Source organism: Myotis lucifugus, unplaced genomic scaffold (genome assembly GCF_000147115.1).
Source record: "Myotis lucifugus unplaced genomic scaffold, Myoluc2.0 scaffold_110, whole genome shotgun sequence".
Classification (NCBI taxonomy): domain Eukaryota; kingdom Metazoa; phylum Chordata; class Mammalia; order Chiroptera; family Vespertilionidae; genus Myotis; species Myotis lucifugus.
This window is the reverse complement of record NW_005871158.1, coordinates 51,696-68,246: the sequence shown is the minus strand read 5'-3', so window position 1 is coordinate 68,246 and position 16,551 is coordinate 51,696. Positions and strand designations below refer to the sequence as shown.

The 16,551-nt window shown below is 39.4% G+C and overlaps 1 protein-coding gene across 1 annotated transcript in view; it reads left to right on the top strand.

Moving 5' to 3' along the window:
• The first annotated feature begins 2,244 nt into the window (after window positions 1-2,244).
• The window catches only part of LOC111826914 (guanylate-binding protein 6-like), a 24,161-nt gene continuing 9,854 nt past the window's right edge, over window positions 2,245-16,551 (top strand). Inside the window, exons 1-5 of the mRNA XM_023757677.1 lie at window positions 2,245-2,438; window positions 5,757-5,884; window positions 8,134-8,243; window positions 8,455-8,669; window positions 11,735-12,015. Of these exons, the coding sequence (XP_023613445.1) occupies window positions 2,249-2,438; window positions 5,757-5,884; window positions 8,134-8,243; window positions 8,455-8,669; window positions 11,735-12,015 (924 nt within the window). The 5' untranslated portion in view covers window positions 2,245-2,248. The remainder of the gene's footprint in view (window positions 2,439-5,756; window positions 5,885-8,133; window positions 8,244-8,454; window positions 8,670-11,734; window positions 12,016-16,551) is intronic.

The window sequence follows — 16,551 nt, the reverse complement described above, 5'->3', positions numbered from 1 at the left end:
CAGCTGCTCCCACCCACCAGCACATGCCCTCACCCTTCTACTGTCTGTGTTCGTTGGTTATGCTTATATATATGCCTACAAGTCCTTTGGTTGGTCTCTTACCTGCCCACCCCCCATCCCTGCCTTCCCTGACGTTTGATGGTCTGTTTGATGCTTCTTTGTCTCTGGAACTACTTTTGTTCTCCAGTTTATATTGTTTATTATATTCCACAAATGAGTGAGGTCATGTGATATTTATTTTTCTCTGACTGGCTTATTTTGCTTAACATAATGCTCTCTAGTTCCATCCATTCTATTGCGAATGGTAAGAGTTCTTTTTCACAGCAGAGGAGTACTTTTTCACAGCAGCAGATGTACTACCGTTTTTTAATCCACTCATCTGCTGATGGGCACTTAGGCTGTTTCCCAATCTTAGCTATTGTAAATTGTGCTGCTATTAACATAGGGGTGGATATGTCCTTTTTTATTGGTGCTTCTGTTTTTTTGGGATATATTTCTAGAAGTGGGATTACTGGGTCAAATGGCAGTTCCATTTTTAACTTTTTGAGGAAACTCCATACTGTCTTCAACAATGGCTGCACCAGTCTGCATTCCCATCAACAGTGCAGAGGGTTCCTTTTTCTCCACATCCTTGCCAGCACTTGTTGTTTGTTGATTTGTTGATGATACCCATTCTGACAGGTGTGAGATGGTACCGCATTGTTGTTTTGATTTGCATCTCTTGGATGAATTACTGACTTTGAGCATGTTTTCATAAGTCTCATGATTTTCTGTATGTCCTCTTTCGAAAAGTGTCTATGTAGGTCCTTTGCCCATTTTGATTGGATTGTTTATCTTCCTTTTGTTAAGTTGTATGAGTGAGATGGTTATTTTTAGTGTTGCCATTTTATGGAAGAACAAACTGAGATACAGAAATTACTCTTTCCAATGCACACAGCTAGGAGAGCATGGGGGCACATGAATGTTGTGTAGGACTGTCTTTGAGAAAGTGAAGGGACAGTCAAAGCACTTTGACTGCTTCCTGTCTCTTAATTGCATGAAACCCCCACTGTGATGGAAACAGTAGAGTACTATAGTAGATCCTCTCCCAGCTGTGGGACTCTGGCAGCAATGGCCCAGCATAAAATGCCCTGACTACAGCCTCTCTTCCCTTTCAGACCACAAACAAAAACTATCCTTTTACTCTAGTTTAAATAGATGAATTCCTACATTCACCACTGTACCTGGATCCTGTAAAGATCTGTATCATGGTGTTTTGAGAGTGAGCCTTATTCTCTGTCTTCTTCTTCCTCTCAAAGTCTCCCCTCCTCCAACTGCTACAGCTCCCAGGATTCACAAGATTTGTCCTCCTGAAGGTCGCAGAGCACATTTATTTCTCTTTTTCTGAGAGGCCTTTCCTGACCATCCTCTATTTCAGGGATGGCGAACCTTTTGAGCTCGGCGTGTCAGCATTTTGAAAAACCCTAACTTAACTCTGGTGCTGTGTCACATATAGAAATTTTTTGATATTTGCAACCATAGTAAAACAAAGATTTATATTTTTGATATTTATTTTATGTATTTAAATGCCATTTAACAAAGCAAAATCAACCAAAAAAATGAGTTCGTGTGTCAGAGGTTCGCCCTCACTGCTATATTTAAATCCAGCCCCCATGCTCCTTATCTCAGTTCCTGCTTTTTTTCTCCTGAGCACTTTCCATCATCTAATATACATATACTCTGCATGCTGCTTATTTGCTTTCTGCATTGTCTGTCTCCTCCCACCGGAACAGAGTTCCATGAGGCAAGAATTGGTATCCATTTTGTTCCCTACTTGATACTGAGCACTTACAAGAGTGTCTGGCACATGGTAAGTGCTCAGAAAATATATGCAGTTAACGAGAAACCAAATCACTCAGGAACTCCACGTATCTTCTCTGGTCATTCTCTGTCTCCTGCATGTCCCATCTTGCCTCTACTTACCCCCAATATGTTAATGTTCTCATGGCTCCATCATCAGTGTTTTGTTTTGCTCCTTCTATTTTTTTTATGCATCACATGCACAAGATTGTATTAGGGTTTAATTAAAGATCAATATGACAATGTACATAAGGAATCTGTGCCAGGCCTTGACACACTAGGCTAAATACAAAATGTAGGAGTCTGTTCTACACACAGAAAGCTGACATACATGTGACTTGTATAACCATTAGATATGACTTTGGGACCTTGTGTTGTACTGAATTGTTCCTTTGGGTTACAGCTCACCATGGCCTCTGGATACACCATGATGGACCCCATCTGTCTGGTGGAAAATCAGAATAATCAGCTGACAGTAAACCCAACAGCACTGGAGATTCTAGACAAGATGTCTCAGCCTGTGGTGGTGGTGGCCATCGCAGGTCTGTATCGGACAGGAAAATCCTACCTGATGAACCGCCTGGCAGGACAGAACCATGGTGAGTGTTGTTCTGGGGCAGCGGCCATTTGCTTGGAGACAGGGATAACACAGACTGATCACACCTCCTTCAGGGTCATCTTTAAAAAAGAGACTAACTTCTTTCACTGAAGAAAAGTTTTAACTGTCACCACCAAATAGATATCTTAAACCCCATTGTTCCACAAAACCTCACCCTTTGAGCCAGTAACAAGGGGTTCCCCACTCTATCCAAAGATCTACCCATTGTTCTTAATCCCATCCATTCTTTCTGCTGAGGAGCTCAGCTCCAGCAATTATTCCCTTCCTTTCTCTCCCATCTCACTTCTGTCCTAAACTTCAGGGCCTTTTCGACTAGACCACAAATATTGTTCAACATGTCCTGTTTTCAAAAAGGGATGGAAGGAACAACAGACAACAGAATATTCTATATATCCCATAGCTCAATGGGACTTACATCCAATTTTTTGCTTCATTTCTGAGTAAAACTTTACTAAATTGTACCCTCTTTTCTTTATCTAGTCTTATCAATATGCAAACTGTACCACAGAAGATTGCACAACACATACATATATAAAAAATTAAAAAATATAAGCCCTAGATAGATCCTCTGACACCTCACTGGAGCTCACCAAAGTTTTGATTTTCATGGTGCATGCTTTCACTCTTCCTTTGTAAAAGTGATTTTACAAGCTTGTATGCATTTGTAAGAATAGCTTAAATATTATATAAAGGGAAGTCCATTCAGGAATTCTTTGGAGTCTTGCTTCTTTTGCTCAACAAAAAGTTTTAAGTTTCCCTATATTGTCCTCTGTATCTGTATTCATTTATTTGCACTAATTTATAGTATGCTATTGTAAGAATATACCATAATATATTTATATGTTTGTTGTTGATGAACATTGGTTTATTTCTAGTTTTTTTTCTGATACAGACCTGCTGACATGAATCTTCTTGCTGGTACATCCTGGTGCACATGTACACAAACTTCCTTGTGTGACAAACCCAGAAATAAAATTTCTGGGTCATGGAGTATATATGTAGACAGCCTTTCTAGATATTTTCAAACAGCTTTTCAAACTTTATATGTAATATATGTTTATTAGCAGTAATTGAGAATTCTCCACATTCTCATAAAACTTTGGTAAAAGACTTAAAATTTGATGATGTGATGACTGTATAGGTGCATGTTATTTGCATCATTGAAAATAAGTTTGAGCATCTTTTCACATTTTAATTTTCCATTTGCAATTCCTATTTCTTGAGGTCATTTTTCTTTTTTATTGGGTTGCCTTTTGTTGTTCTTACTGATTTCTAGAGCAATCTGCCTATGTCCTGAAACTCATTTCTCTCTATGAAGACCACACACCATTTTTATTTTCAAAAGTCTTCTCTGTCTCATCAGCTCAGCACCATTATGGGAAAACCTCAAAACACTGAACTGCAATGATTAATAGCACTATCTCTCATTGTCCTCTCACTGTGTCTCTTTCTTTATGTTTCACTTCTTCTCCCCTTTCCTTCTTTCCTTCCTTTCTCCCTTTCTCCTTTTTGCTTCACAAACTTCCCAACTTGCTTCCAACAAAAAATTTTGTCTTAGTCTTTTTTGTAGAGAAATTCTAGACCACCTATCCTGGGAGAACACTTTTCTTTGCCAGTCTTAAATAAATTGATAGGCCATTATGAGGATTAAAGGTTTGGGAACCCTAAGGGAAAGATACCAGTTAAGGAGGTTCAACACCATCCTTTTAATTCTACTCAAGATAACTTCATGTAATGATGAGGTGGTGTTTCATTGCTGAAGAAGTCTCAAACCTCAAAATATTTTAACACATGTAGGTATAGTCAATAATATTGTAATAACTGTATATAGTGCTAGGTGGGTCCTGGAAATATCAGTGGGAACACTTTGCAAAGTATATGAGTGTCTAACCATTATGCTGTACAACTGAAAGTAACAATATAATGTTGAAAGTAAGCTGTAAATGGAAAAACAACACCATCTGAATTGTGACTCCACCACCAAACTCATACAACAGAAAGAAACAAAAAAGAAGAATTTGTGCCCAGTCAAGACCCAGGAGCCAGACCAGGTCACTACTTGTTGATAACTTCCTTTGTGGGTTTTTACCTCTCATAACTGAGAGTGATGATCTCTAGTTACACATACCTTTTCTCATTAAGGTATCTGGGAGTTCAGATTACTCTGTATTAATAAGCAAACAATCAAATACTATTACAATGAAGAAGAATGCAGGCCATCTCAGGCTTTATATCTTCTCTGTGGAGAACTCACTGGATGTGGAAATAGAATGGCTTGCATCAAGCTGAAAGCACCTTCCCTACACATTCCATCATGTCCATTTCTAGTCCCCATTAAAGGAAACATTGGCCTATGGTGGATGTTAAAAATGTTGAACTGTTAGACAAGGTACATCACGCATAGGTTCTTGGGCATATCGATCACATGCTGTCCACCTGTTGGTTTAAGCCTTGTGAAAGAGGAGCATGCAGGTTTCACAGGTCTTTTCTGCTTTCACTTCCATTATATCCCAACCTAAGGCAGTGAAAAGAAAAAGAAAAAAAAATCTTCCTCAATTTCTTGAAGAAGATAAAAGAAATGAAAAAAATACAGGAATGAAAGGGAAGAAAAATCCAACATAGCTGATTATCAGTCCAGTTCCTGGCAGGACACACAAGAACCTCTCAGAGGGTAACTAATGAGTATTAATAGAGGGACACATACAAGGGCATAAGCAGGTCACAGAGAACTAACTGGAGATGAGGAAGTACCTAGAGGGTGGCAACAGTAATGGCCAGGGAACTATAGTCACTCCTTTAGCCTGAAAAGACAAGCAGAAAGTGAAACCAGAATGTGGCAAAGACCAGCAGTTTTATATGAAGCTAAACGAAAGGGCTGTGACCCACTGTAGAGGAACAGAGGCACTGGGACACTGTGGCTCACCAAGGATAAGCGAGGGGAACACATGCCTGACCTCTAGTCTCATGCTGACGCCTCCCACTGGTAAAACTCCATCAGAAACTGAAGGAAAAAGGGCCTCTTCAGTGTCAGAAAAAAATATAAAGATCAATAGAGGTTATAGTAATTCTGAATGTGACATAGCTTGAGCCATTGATAGTATGATGTGAATAGGAAACAGAAAGTGTTTCTTGAGAAGGTCCTTCACATGTATAAAGGTTGGATAGGCTGTCCTTGCTGAAACCAAAGCAACTTTCCTCCCAGCCAGGCACTCACATTCCAATAGTTTTAACCAATGAACCTATGGGGAGCCTGGACTATCTGCTGTACTCTATAATACTTTCTCCTCTAACTTTGCAGGATTCTGTCCAGGCTCCACAGTGTGGTCTGAAACCATGGGCATCTGGAAGTGGTGTGTACCCCACCCCTTGAAGCCCAACCACGCTCTGGTCCTTCTGTATATTGAGGGCCTGGGTGATGTGGAAAAGGTAAGGCAAAGAGTCTTCTTTGTTCTTGATACTCCACTTATATTTTAATTTGCAAACTTTATTCAACTTCTATGACCTATTTCTATAAACTATAAATCCACTTAAGAATAATGAGGTGTTAAATTTTGTTTCCTTGAATTTACTTTCTTGGAAACTCAATAGTTTCCTGATTAGATATATATATCTTCTTATTTTTACACTTGGATGAAAGTTACAAGATAAATACTTATTTGGCATCTAAATTCTAGGCTCTTGTGTTAAGTACTACAGGTATGCATGATTGAGGAAAAGGCTCAGAGCTGAAGTGGAAGATAAGACATATGCAGTGTTATCTGTACAGGGCTCCATGAATACAAGGAGTGACATATTACACTGGTCTTCAGGTTAAGAAAAACATCCTGGAGGAAGCTATAATTATGGGATCAATGCATCTGGTGATTAAGGTGTCTGAGGTTGATAGTCTTGAAGGTAGGAAATGTGAAAATGTGGTTTCATTAAAATAACATATTTACATAATCTCCAAAAACACTTCAACGATAGCATACATATTAATTAAGGTTTTAGTCCAAGTCTCTGGGCTTTAGAGGTGAATTCCTCCCTGACTTTCTATAAATTCATGAGCTAGACCCATCAAAAGCATTTTAATGAAATAATTTTGGGTATTTTGTCTTTACTGTGCTAGTTGCAGTCAATCATGTGTCATTTGTATTATCCATAGTCTAATTTGAAAGCAGAGCAGTGGATCTTTGGCTTCCCTTACCCCAAAAGGAGTAGGGGCAGGAATTTAGATATTCTGAATTTTAATATTAATTTTTTAATTGAATTTATTGGAGTGATGCTGGTTAACAAATATATACAGGTTCCAGGTGCACAATTCTACAGCACAGTATCTTTACACCGCCCAAAGTCAAGTCTCTGTCCATACAATTTATCCCCCCTAAACCCTCCTCCAACTTCTCCCATGCCCCTTCCCCAGCAGTCACCACACTGTTGCCCTGTCATGAATTCTTTCTCTTGTTCCTTCTTTGCTCAATACCTCCACTTCTGCCACCCAACCCCTCACCCTCCTCCAAGAGTTGTCAGCCTGCTCTCTATCTATGAGTCTGCCTCTATGTTGCTTGTTGGTTCATTATGTTCATTAGATTTCACATGAGTGAAATCATATGAAACTTGTTTTTCTCTGAATGGCTTATTTCACTTAGCATAATTCAAGTGTAAAGTACTCAGTAATGACCTCAGTATAAGCCCAAGATGGTCTACAGATTGCTAACAGATTGTAGTTTACATAAACCTTCTTCTTTTTAACTAATTACATTTGTAAAGGAGCCAAAACATAACTGTCAACTGATAGCAGGAGAAGTACTTGCTGTCCTTACAACTCTAGGGTTTTTAGTAGTATCCAATTCTATTGCATAGTCACTCATGATTTATCCTGAATGTTATATTCAGCTGCATCATCTATTCCTACCACCCACATAACTACTACTTCAATCAAATAAAATAAAATAACATGTAGCACCTTTGTATGAACAATAGTAATTGGCTTCTGTAGATCCTTCCACCAGCCTGGTCCTTTTCTCTCCACAATTCCACATTCTGTTCATTCTTTAAAGCAAAACCCTACTACTTTTAACCTAATTGGATTTATCTCATTAAGATATAATCCCTTCTTGGCTTGAAATCACAGATAATTTTTCTGAGTATTGCATTTCCACTTTGTCTTTTACGTTGCAACATTGGGTTGCATTTCTGGCAGATTTGATCACCTTGAATGCACTTACATGTTGCCATGTATATTTGAACCTTTAGCACATCATCTCTGGAGATCAGAGATTGCTCTTAGGAACCTTTATATCCAAAAAAGTAAATGCAGTATCTGACATTTTTTTTATACGCACAATGAGAAATTGATGAATTTAATTGACTCTCATTTGTATCCCCAATAGCCCATGTTCAAGAGAAAATGGAAAATAAATAATTACTCACATATTATTGCATACTTCTATGTTGTTGGGACTGTTTTACACATTTTGCAAACATTTACATTGTCATTTACTTCTTTTAATAGTTATGTAACTCAGGCCAAGAGAGGTGTCAATGTCAAAAGCCAAAATGAAGTTTGAATTTAGCACTGTCTTCACAGTGTATGTTATTTGCCCTAATGGTCAGTTATAGTAGAGCTGAAATAGTGAACAACAGAATGGATGAATAAATTGAAGAGACCTCAGTCTCTTTCTTGCACTTTCTAGGGTTATTCAAAAAATGACTCATGGATCTTTGCCCTGGCCGTGCTTCTGAGCAGCATGTTTGTCTACAACAGCATGGGCACCATCAACCACCATACCCTGGAGCAGCTGCAGTATCCTTCCAGGAACCCAACCAAAATGTGAATGGAGTCTATGGGAATATAACTGAGACTATTTTGTGGCTTTTGTGGATTTATCCAGTCGATAATCATGGTTGAGGAGAAAGAGACACTGGGTGAATGGGAATGTTATTAAAAATGATTTCTGGTTGAGATGTGGAAATTTTAGCATGGAGCATTTCTCATTCCTTAGCTAAGATCCCAGCTATGTGACTGAACTAACAAAGCTCATCAGGGCAAAATCCTCTCCCAGCTCTGGTGAAGTAGGTGATTCAGCCATGTTTTTGAGTTTCTTTCCAGACTTTGTTTGGGTTGTACGGAATTTCACACTGGACCTGAAGTTAGATGGATGCACCATCAGTGAAGATGAGTACCTGGAGAATGCCTTGAAGTTCCAGGTATCAGAGGATGGTCTGGGTGGTGGAGGATGAAACATTTGACTCTTACTTTATTACTCACATTATATTTCTGACCAGAGGGCTATAATATAAAGTTTTATATGTCAATCCCTGACCTCCAGTGATGATTTGCCAGGGTGTAAATATACATGGCAACATGTAAATGTATCCATGGTGATCAACTCTGCCAGGAGTGAAACCCAATGTAGAATGTGATCAAATATGCCCTGTCATTTAGTACTTAAGCTCAATTTTTATTTTTTTATTACATTGAAGCCCGTGCCAATGGTGATATGAGTATGACTGGTAGGTATAAATTCAATTGTTATTAAGACTAAAGAAACTCAAGTGACCAGAATTTAAGCTGGCTAAGGAAATGGAATATCCAATATTGTACCAAAGATTTTAGGAAAATTGACACAATGAAAAAAATTGGAGGATAACAACCAGTACTAAGACATTTTAGGGGTCAAATATTTCATTCTGATTAAGTTTAGCACTCCTCTGCTTATATTTGGAGAAAATGCCCAACTTTATGGACAACGGGTAACTCAGAATCACAATGATATCAAATGACTCATTTTTTAAAACATATTTCATCTTGTGTATCTTAATAGCCCCCAAATTAACATATTCTTCCAGTAAGACTGTCAAATCATTCATTATTGCTCTCTTATAACATCACTCTCCTCATTCTATAGCCTATCATCATGTTAATAGAATAAATTATTTACACAGAATAGATTTAGCAGAGAGAAAAATGGATGGCACCTGGAAGCATGTCCATTTTTGGTTATATAATATTTTATATATTTATTCAAGAATCACATATTGAGCAGCTGATATATGCCCAGAATTACCCAGTGTGACATTGTCACGTTCGATATAATCTGATATAGAGAACAGGTGTGGTCTTTATGTGGCATTAGGTTAAACTTCTATATTTCTATGGTCTGTATTGTTACTTTGATTTTTAGAAGTTATTCTTTACTGGTCTGAGTATTGTCTGTTCTAGCAATATCATAAATTGCCATATATCTACCAAGAAATATTTGACTTTTACTTTAGAACCCCCATTACATTTCTGACAGGAGGACTATAATATCAAATGTATTTCTGACAATTTTGGGGATTAATCTATCATTCAAAAATATCTAATTAATAGTCAAGCTGTTGGAAACCGTGGAAGAGCTAAAGAAAGCAATAATAAGTTTCTTCAGATGGGATGAATGCCTCCTCTTCTTCCTCAGCAGTACTTCTTTTATTCCTGGCTTTGCACAAAAATAAATAAATAAATAAATCTTTTTTTGAGGAGATTTGCATTACGTTCATATTCATGATTAAATAGGAGGATATATGCAAGCATCAGAGTTATAATAACAGAAATACCCTTGAAAATGAACATACTTTCCTGAAGACTGTCTCACCAATCACTGCTCTTTTTTACTTTTCTTCTACAGGCAAGGATCCCAAAATCCAGCAATCCAACATTGTGGAGAGCGACAACAGCGTTTGGACAGGTTCAAGCCTCAGACTGACGAGACAACAAGGTCCTCTTGTGGCAAAGCACAAAACAAGTCCCAGCTTGGAGGGAAAAGCCCTCCCAGCACAATTATAGCCAAAGGCTATGGTTTTCATAAGCTTGACCTTATAGTCTGACCCTGGAGTCCTAGGTAGCTGAGGGATGTGGGCTTCGGGGAATGAAGCAAGTGCTGCCAAAACAAAACTTGATAGAGTTCAGAGAATTGCAACAACAGGAAAGAAGCATATTTGAAACTCGCAAGAACATTGTAAACATCTTGACCACTCCCTTGTTTTGCTTTGTGTGATCTGAATATAAAATAAAGATTTGGCATACAGGCTGTGTCACTGTTTCCTCATCCAGGTGCAGTGATCCACCTGGCCCCAACTATATGCTCATGTCTGTTTCTTTTAATCCTTCACTGGCCCCTCCTCAGGTAAACCATTGGCCATGCTGGATGCAGTTCACAACATGACTAGAAAGTACTATATCAGGAAGTTCTTCCCCAAGTGAAAGGGCTTTGTTTTTGATCGGCCTACACATAAAAAGAACTTGTTACAACATATGGAATGCCTGTCAGAAAACAACTGGAGTACAGTTTCCAGGAGCAATCCAAAAATTTCTGTAACTATACCTTCACAGGTGCAAAAACAAAGACCCTCAGAGAGGGAATCATTGTCACTGGAAATCATGAGTCTCCTTTGTTATAGCACGTTTTTCTGCAGTTCATTGTGTGTGATTGTACTCAGGGTTTGTCAGTAGTTCTGTTTCCTGCTGTATGGGATGTGGATATGCAGATTCATGCCACACATAGACATACATGTTTTTTCATTAAAGTTTCCCTATATGAAGGTTTATTTAAATCTACTGTATCTCATGAAACTAATACACTAATGACATATGCACAAGCTACTGTTAAGGATAGGAATCTGCATGATGATGACAAGACAAAATAGAAAAAAATACATAGCACAACATAAGCCACTGAAAGTTCATTAGATCTTGAGAAGAAAATTTAACTCTAGTCTTCTGTACAGGGCCAGATTCATGGATCTATAAAACTTCAGCAGACATACAGTGTCCTGGGATGAGATGGGCCCATGACTGATTTAATACTTGAGTCACCATCCTGAAATATTTGATGACTGTTTTATATGAGCCCAAATTTTCATTGGAAAAATTTTCCCACAAATTATCTACTTTACCTACCTGTGAAATAAACTCTTTTAAAATGTATTTCAATTGGGAAAGGTTCCAGGAAACTTTTGAATACATTGGTTGAAATCATTAAGTTTACATGATCATGACATGAATTTGAGAACCATAAAAGAGAGAATGTATAGGAGATATGATGATGTTATTACAAGGAAGGGGGTTTATAATATATAAAGGAGGAGGAGACAAGGATGAGGACAAGGAGGAAGGTGGGGAGGAAAGGAAGAGAGAGAAGACAGAAATCTTCATTTCAACAAAGTTTTGTTCTTTTTAGAATGATGATCTCTAAAGCTTGTGAAACAGTGAGTAAAAACTTCTTGTCCATTTTCTGAATATCTTGTGTCATTCAGGTCTGGGGACTCTGGCAAAGGCAGATGTGGATACCATCAACAGTGGAGCAGTGCCTTGTTTGGAAAATGCAGTGATAACTCTGGCTGAGCGTGAGAACTCAGTGGCTGTGGAGAAGGCAGCCGACCACTACAGTGAGCAGATGGCCCAGAGAGTGAGCTTCCCCACACACATGCTGCAGGAGCTGCTGGACCTGCATGCAGCCTGTGAGAAAGAAACCATTGCAATCTTCATGGAGCACTCCTTCAAGGATGACAACCAAGTGTTCCAGACGAAGCTTATGGTAAATATGTCTTAGCATAGATCTTTCCTAATCTCTGTTCCTCTAGATTAATGCCTACACATCCCCTTTTGACCCATAGTTCATGTGTTTCCCATTGTAAAAGAAGTTTGGATTCATGTGAGTGACTGGGATCTATAGTCTATTACTAATCCTTTTTCTGAATGATTGGTTCTTTATTTCCATTATGGCAAAGCAAATTAACATGTACTTATTAGGAGTTTGCAAAAACACATAATTTTTTAGTTCACTATTCTTCAGGTGAATTCCTAGCACAAGATGTATGGTGCTCTGCTGTGTTTACCAAGAGCTGAAAACAAGATTCAGATGTTGTACACCTGAAATTAATATAATGTCATTAGGAAGCTCATTGGAACTCCTCCCCATCTTCAAGGCAGCAATGGTGCATTGTATCCTTGTCTTTTTTTTAAAAAAATATCTTTGACTACCTCTCTGCTAACAACTGGAGTAAACTGCTTTTAAAGGCTTCCTGTGTTTAGGAATGCCCATTGGAGTAATCTCTACTTCCTAAAGTTAGCCAGTGCCAGATAAAAATATAATCACAAGATTAATATTTAGCATATTCACAGACCTGGAGACTATCCTGTGTGGACACCAGGGGAGAGAACTCTGGAGAACTACATAATTCTGCCCAATATAAACACCTTCACCTTGTTTTTGTGTCTGTCATTGACCATCTTACAAGTTACAAAACTCTCATTTCATACAGAAGAAAAGCAATATGATTATAATTTTTCAGGTGCTGGAGGCTAAGACCAGAAGGTCATAATAAATGTGAAAAGTCCTCAAAAGGCTGATGGACTTCATGATATTCAGCAGGCTGAAAATCTGCATATTATTACCTGCTGCTGGCTAAACAGCCAAAGACAATTCCCCTAACCTGATAATCTTTTACTGTTTACCAAACCTTACCTTTGATATGTGTGTTTGCTTTGCTAAAGGGCAAAATGTGTAAATAAAAAGCTATGGGTCTGGAGTTTCAGGGAGCCACTCCACTAGAGAAGGGTTTCCGCCTGGTTCCCCATGCCTTCCAAATTTATATTTCTTATCTAGTTTATTCATTTATGTCGCAGCCCCTTTTACAGATTCCTGAATCCTTGCTGGAACAGGTTGTTGCATTCAGGTATAACAAAAAATTTCCTTCCCTATATTTTTGCACAATCAAGCCTTTATTAAAATAATTTATGGGACTTCAAAACTCTGTTCATTGAACACTTAACTCATTAGTGGACAATTGGTTTACTGTGTATATCTTTTTATTCATAGCAATCCAAGTTTGCAGAAGAAAGTCTACTTCCAGTTGCATTGAATTTTCCATTGTTCATTGTTGATGGATGGACCACTCTTAATCTTAGGACCGATAAAGGAACCTTGATGATACTAAATTTCATATGTGGTTTTTGCTAGGGAATTGAATGTAAAAGTTCTCATCAAAGAAAAAACAATGTTTATACCTGTGTAAGGTGGCAGACAATAATTAGACAATGTGGTGATCATTTTGCAATGTATATAGATATCAAACAATTACATTGTACACCTGAAACTTATATAATGTGATATCTCAATTATATCTCAATTAAAAAAACACACACATGGATTTTATGTCTACCAACACCATCACTCAAAAGTGTTGAGCCTGAACAGAAGAGAATTAAGCACCTCTCCACAAGTCACACAACAAATTGATCTAAACAGGGACTAAAATGAGCTTCTTGATCCTGGTCTATAGTTCTATGCTCCAGTCCAACTTGATGCCATCAAACTGCTTTTCCCAAGAGGATCAGAGTACCCTCTCCAATCTGGGACCCCTTGCTCCCAACCGCTTGCCTGCCTAGTTGTCCCTAACTGCTTCTGCCTGCCTGCTTGATCAACCCAATCACTTCCCTGCCAGCCAGATCGACACCTAACTGCTCCCCTGCCGGCCCAATTCCCCCCAACTGCCCTCCCCTGCTGGCCTGGTTGCCCCCAACTGCCCTCCTGTGCTGGCCTGATTACCCACAACTTCCCTCCCCTGCCGGCCATCTTGTGGCCACATGTGGGTGGCCATCTTGTGTGAGGGCATGACGGTCAATTTGCATATCACATCTTTATTATATAGGATGACTTCCCCAGCAAGAAGAGTCTTTTTCCCCAGCAAGAAGAGTCTTTGGTCCTTGTTTTTTCAGGCAATGGAGGTCTTCCAGAACTTCAAGCAGTCACAGGCTGCAACAAAGGAATTCATCCTACAGGCTGACAAGGCCAGCCGTGAGCAAACTATGGCCCGCGGGCCGGATCCGGCCCATTCGGCTGTTCTATATTGAAATAAAAAAAGACCGTACCCTTTTATGTAATGATGTTTAGTTTGAATTTATATTAGTTCACACAAACACTCCATCCATGCTTTTGTTCCGGTCCTCCAGTCCAGTTTAAGAACTCATTGTGGCCCTCGAGTCAAAAAGTTTGCCCACCCCTGGACAAGGCCCTCACTGCTGGGGAGAAGGCTCTAGCACAGTGATGGCGAATCTATGACACGCGTGTCAGAGGTGACACGCGAACTCATTTTTTTTGTTGATTTTTCTTTTTTAAATGGCATTTAAATATATAAAATAAATATCAAAAATATAAATCTTTGTTTTACTATGGTTGCAAATATCAAAAAATTTCTATATGTGACACGGCACAAGAGTTAAGTTAGGGTTTTTCAAAATGCTGACACACTGAGCTCAAAAGGTTCACCATCACTGCTCTAGGAGGAACAGGTCAGGGCTGTGAACATGGAAAGCAGGGAGGTCCCTGCAGTTCCCCTAAATGTGTGAGAACGAGTCCTTAAAACAAGGTGTTTCTACTAAAGGATTAAAACAACTTGGCTAAATCAAAAAGTAACCAGGTGAATTTCAATTACTCCCTCAGGGTAACAAGTGCCTTTCCATCTCATTCTGAAACCTGCTTTGCTCCTATTGTTGGTAAGAATATTGAGAGATTCCTCTCGGCCATTTAAAAATCATTTTAGTCTCTTTTATTTGAACGGTGCAGCTAGGTATAATTTTTATTTTCTTATCTCTGTAAAACCATTGTGGAACAGCTGAAAAAGCCAAGACAGAGGCAGTGAAAAGAAAAGAGGAGCTGCTAAGACAAACACTGAATGAAAAGCAGCAAAAAATGGAGGCTCAAGAGAGAAGTTTCGACGAAATCATAGCCCAGATGGAGGAAAAGATGAAGAGAGAAAAAGAAATCCGAAAAAAAACCAAGATGGCGGCATAGGTTAACGCTGGAGTTTGCTGCCTCGAACAACCACTTCAAAAATACAACTAAAAGACCGAACGGACATCATCCAGAACCACAGGAAGGCTGGCTGAGTGGAAGTTCCACAACTAGGAGGAACCGAGAATCAGAGGAGGTGCAGTGCTGAAGTAAAATACTAAGGTGCGGAGTGCGTTCGGAGCGGGCTGGTGGCTGAGGGCGTGGTTGTCTGTTTCAATCCGGAGGGAGCCTCAGACTCTGAGCTCCAGATCCGGGCGAGTCTCTAGGGACCCAGACTCAAACGGGAGAAGCAGGACTGTCTGGCTACGGTCCCTCCGAGGTTTATAGCGGTTGCTGGGACAGAGAGGCAGAGCCCGTGGGGACGGACTGAGAGCAGCCATAACTGCTCCCTCCTCTGCCCTGTTGATCCCGTGGGAACTGCCCCGCCCAAGCCCTGCACAGAGGCATTTGCCCGATAGCCTCAGGCAAAGGCTAGATTAGCACCTCCCTAGAGGACACAAGTTCTTCCACTGCAGACACAGCTGATTATCACAGCCAGTCGGCCTGGAGGTCAAATCCCTCTAGTATTAACTACAACAATCAAGGCTTAACTACAACAAGACTGCGCACAAAGACCACTAGGGGGTGTACCAAGAAATCGTAAAAAATGCGGAGACAAAGAAACAGGACAAAACTATCAAGGGAGGATATTGAGTTCAGAACCACACTTTTGAGGTCTCTCAAGAGGCTTCTAGAGGCTGTCGATAAACTTGATGAGATGTACAGGAAATCTAATGAGACCCTCGATGGTGTGATAAAGGACCATCTAGAAAGTAAGCATACACTGACTGAAATAAAGAATATTATACAGACTCCCAACAGCAGACCAGAGGAGCGCAAGAATCAAGTCAAAGATTTGAAATGCGAAGAAGCGAGAAACACCCAACCAGAAAAGCAAAATGAAAAAAGAACCCAAAAATACGAAGATAGTGTAAGGAGCCTCTGGGACAGCTTCAAACGTACCAACATCAGAATTATAGGGGTACCAGAAGATGAGAGAGAGCAAGATATTGAAAACCTATTTGAAGAAATAATGACAGAAAACTTCCCCCACCTGGTGAAAGAAATGGACTTACAGGTCCAAGAAGCGCAGAGAACCCCAAACAAAAGGAATCCAAAGAGGACCACACCAAGACACATCATAATTAAAATGCCAAGAGCAAAAGACAAAGAGAGAATCTTAAAAGCAGCAAGAGAAAGAAACTCAGTTACCTACAAGGGAATACCCATACGACTGTC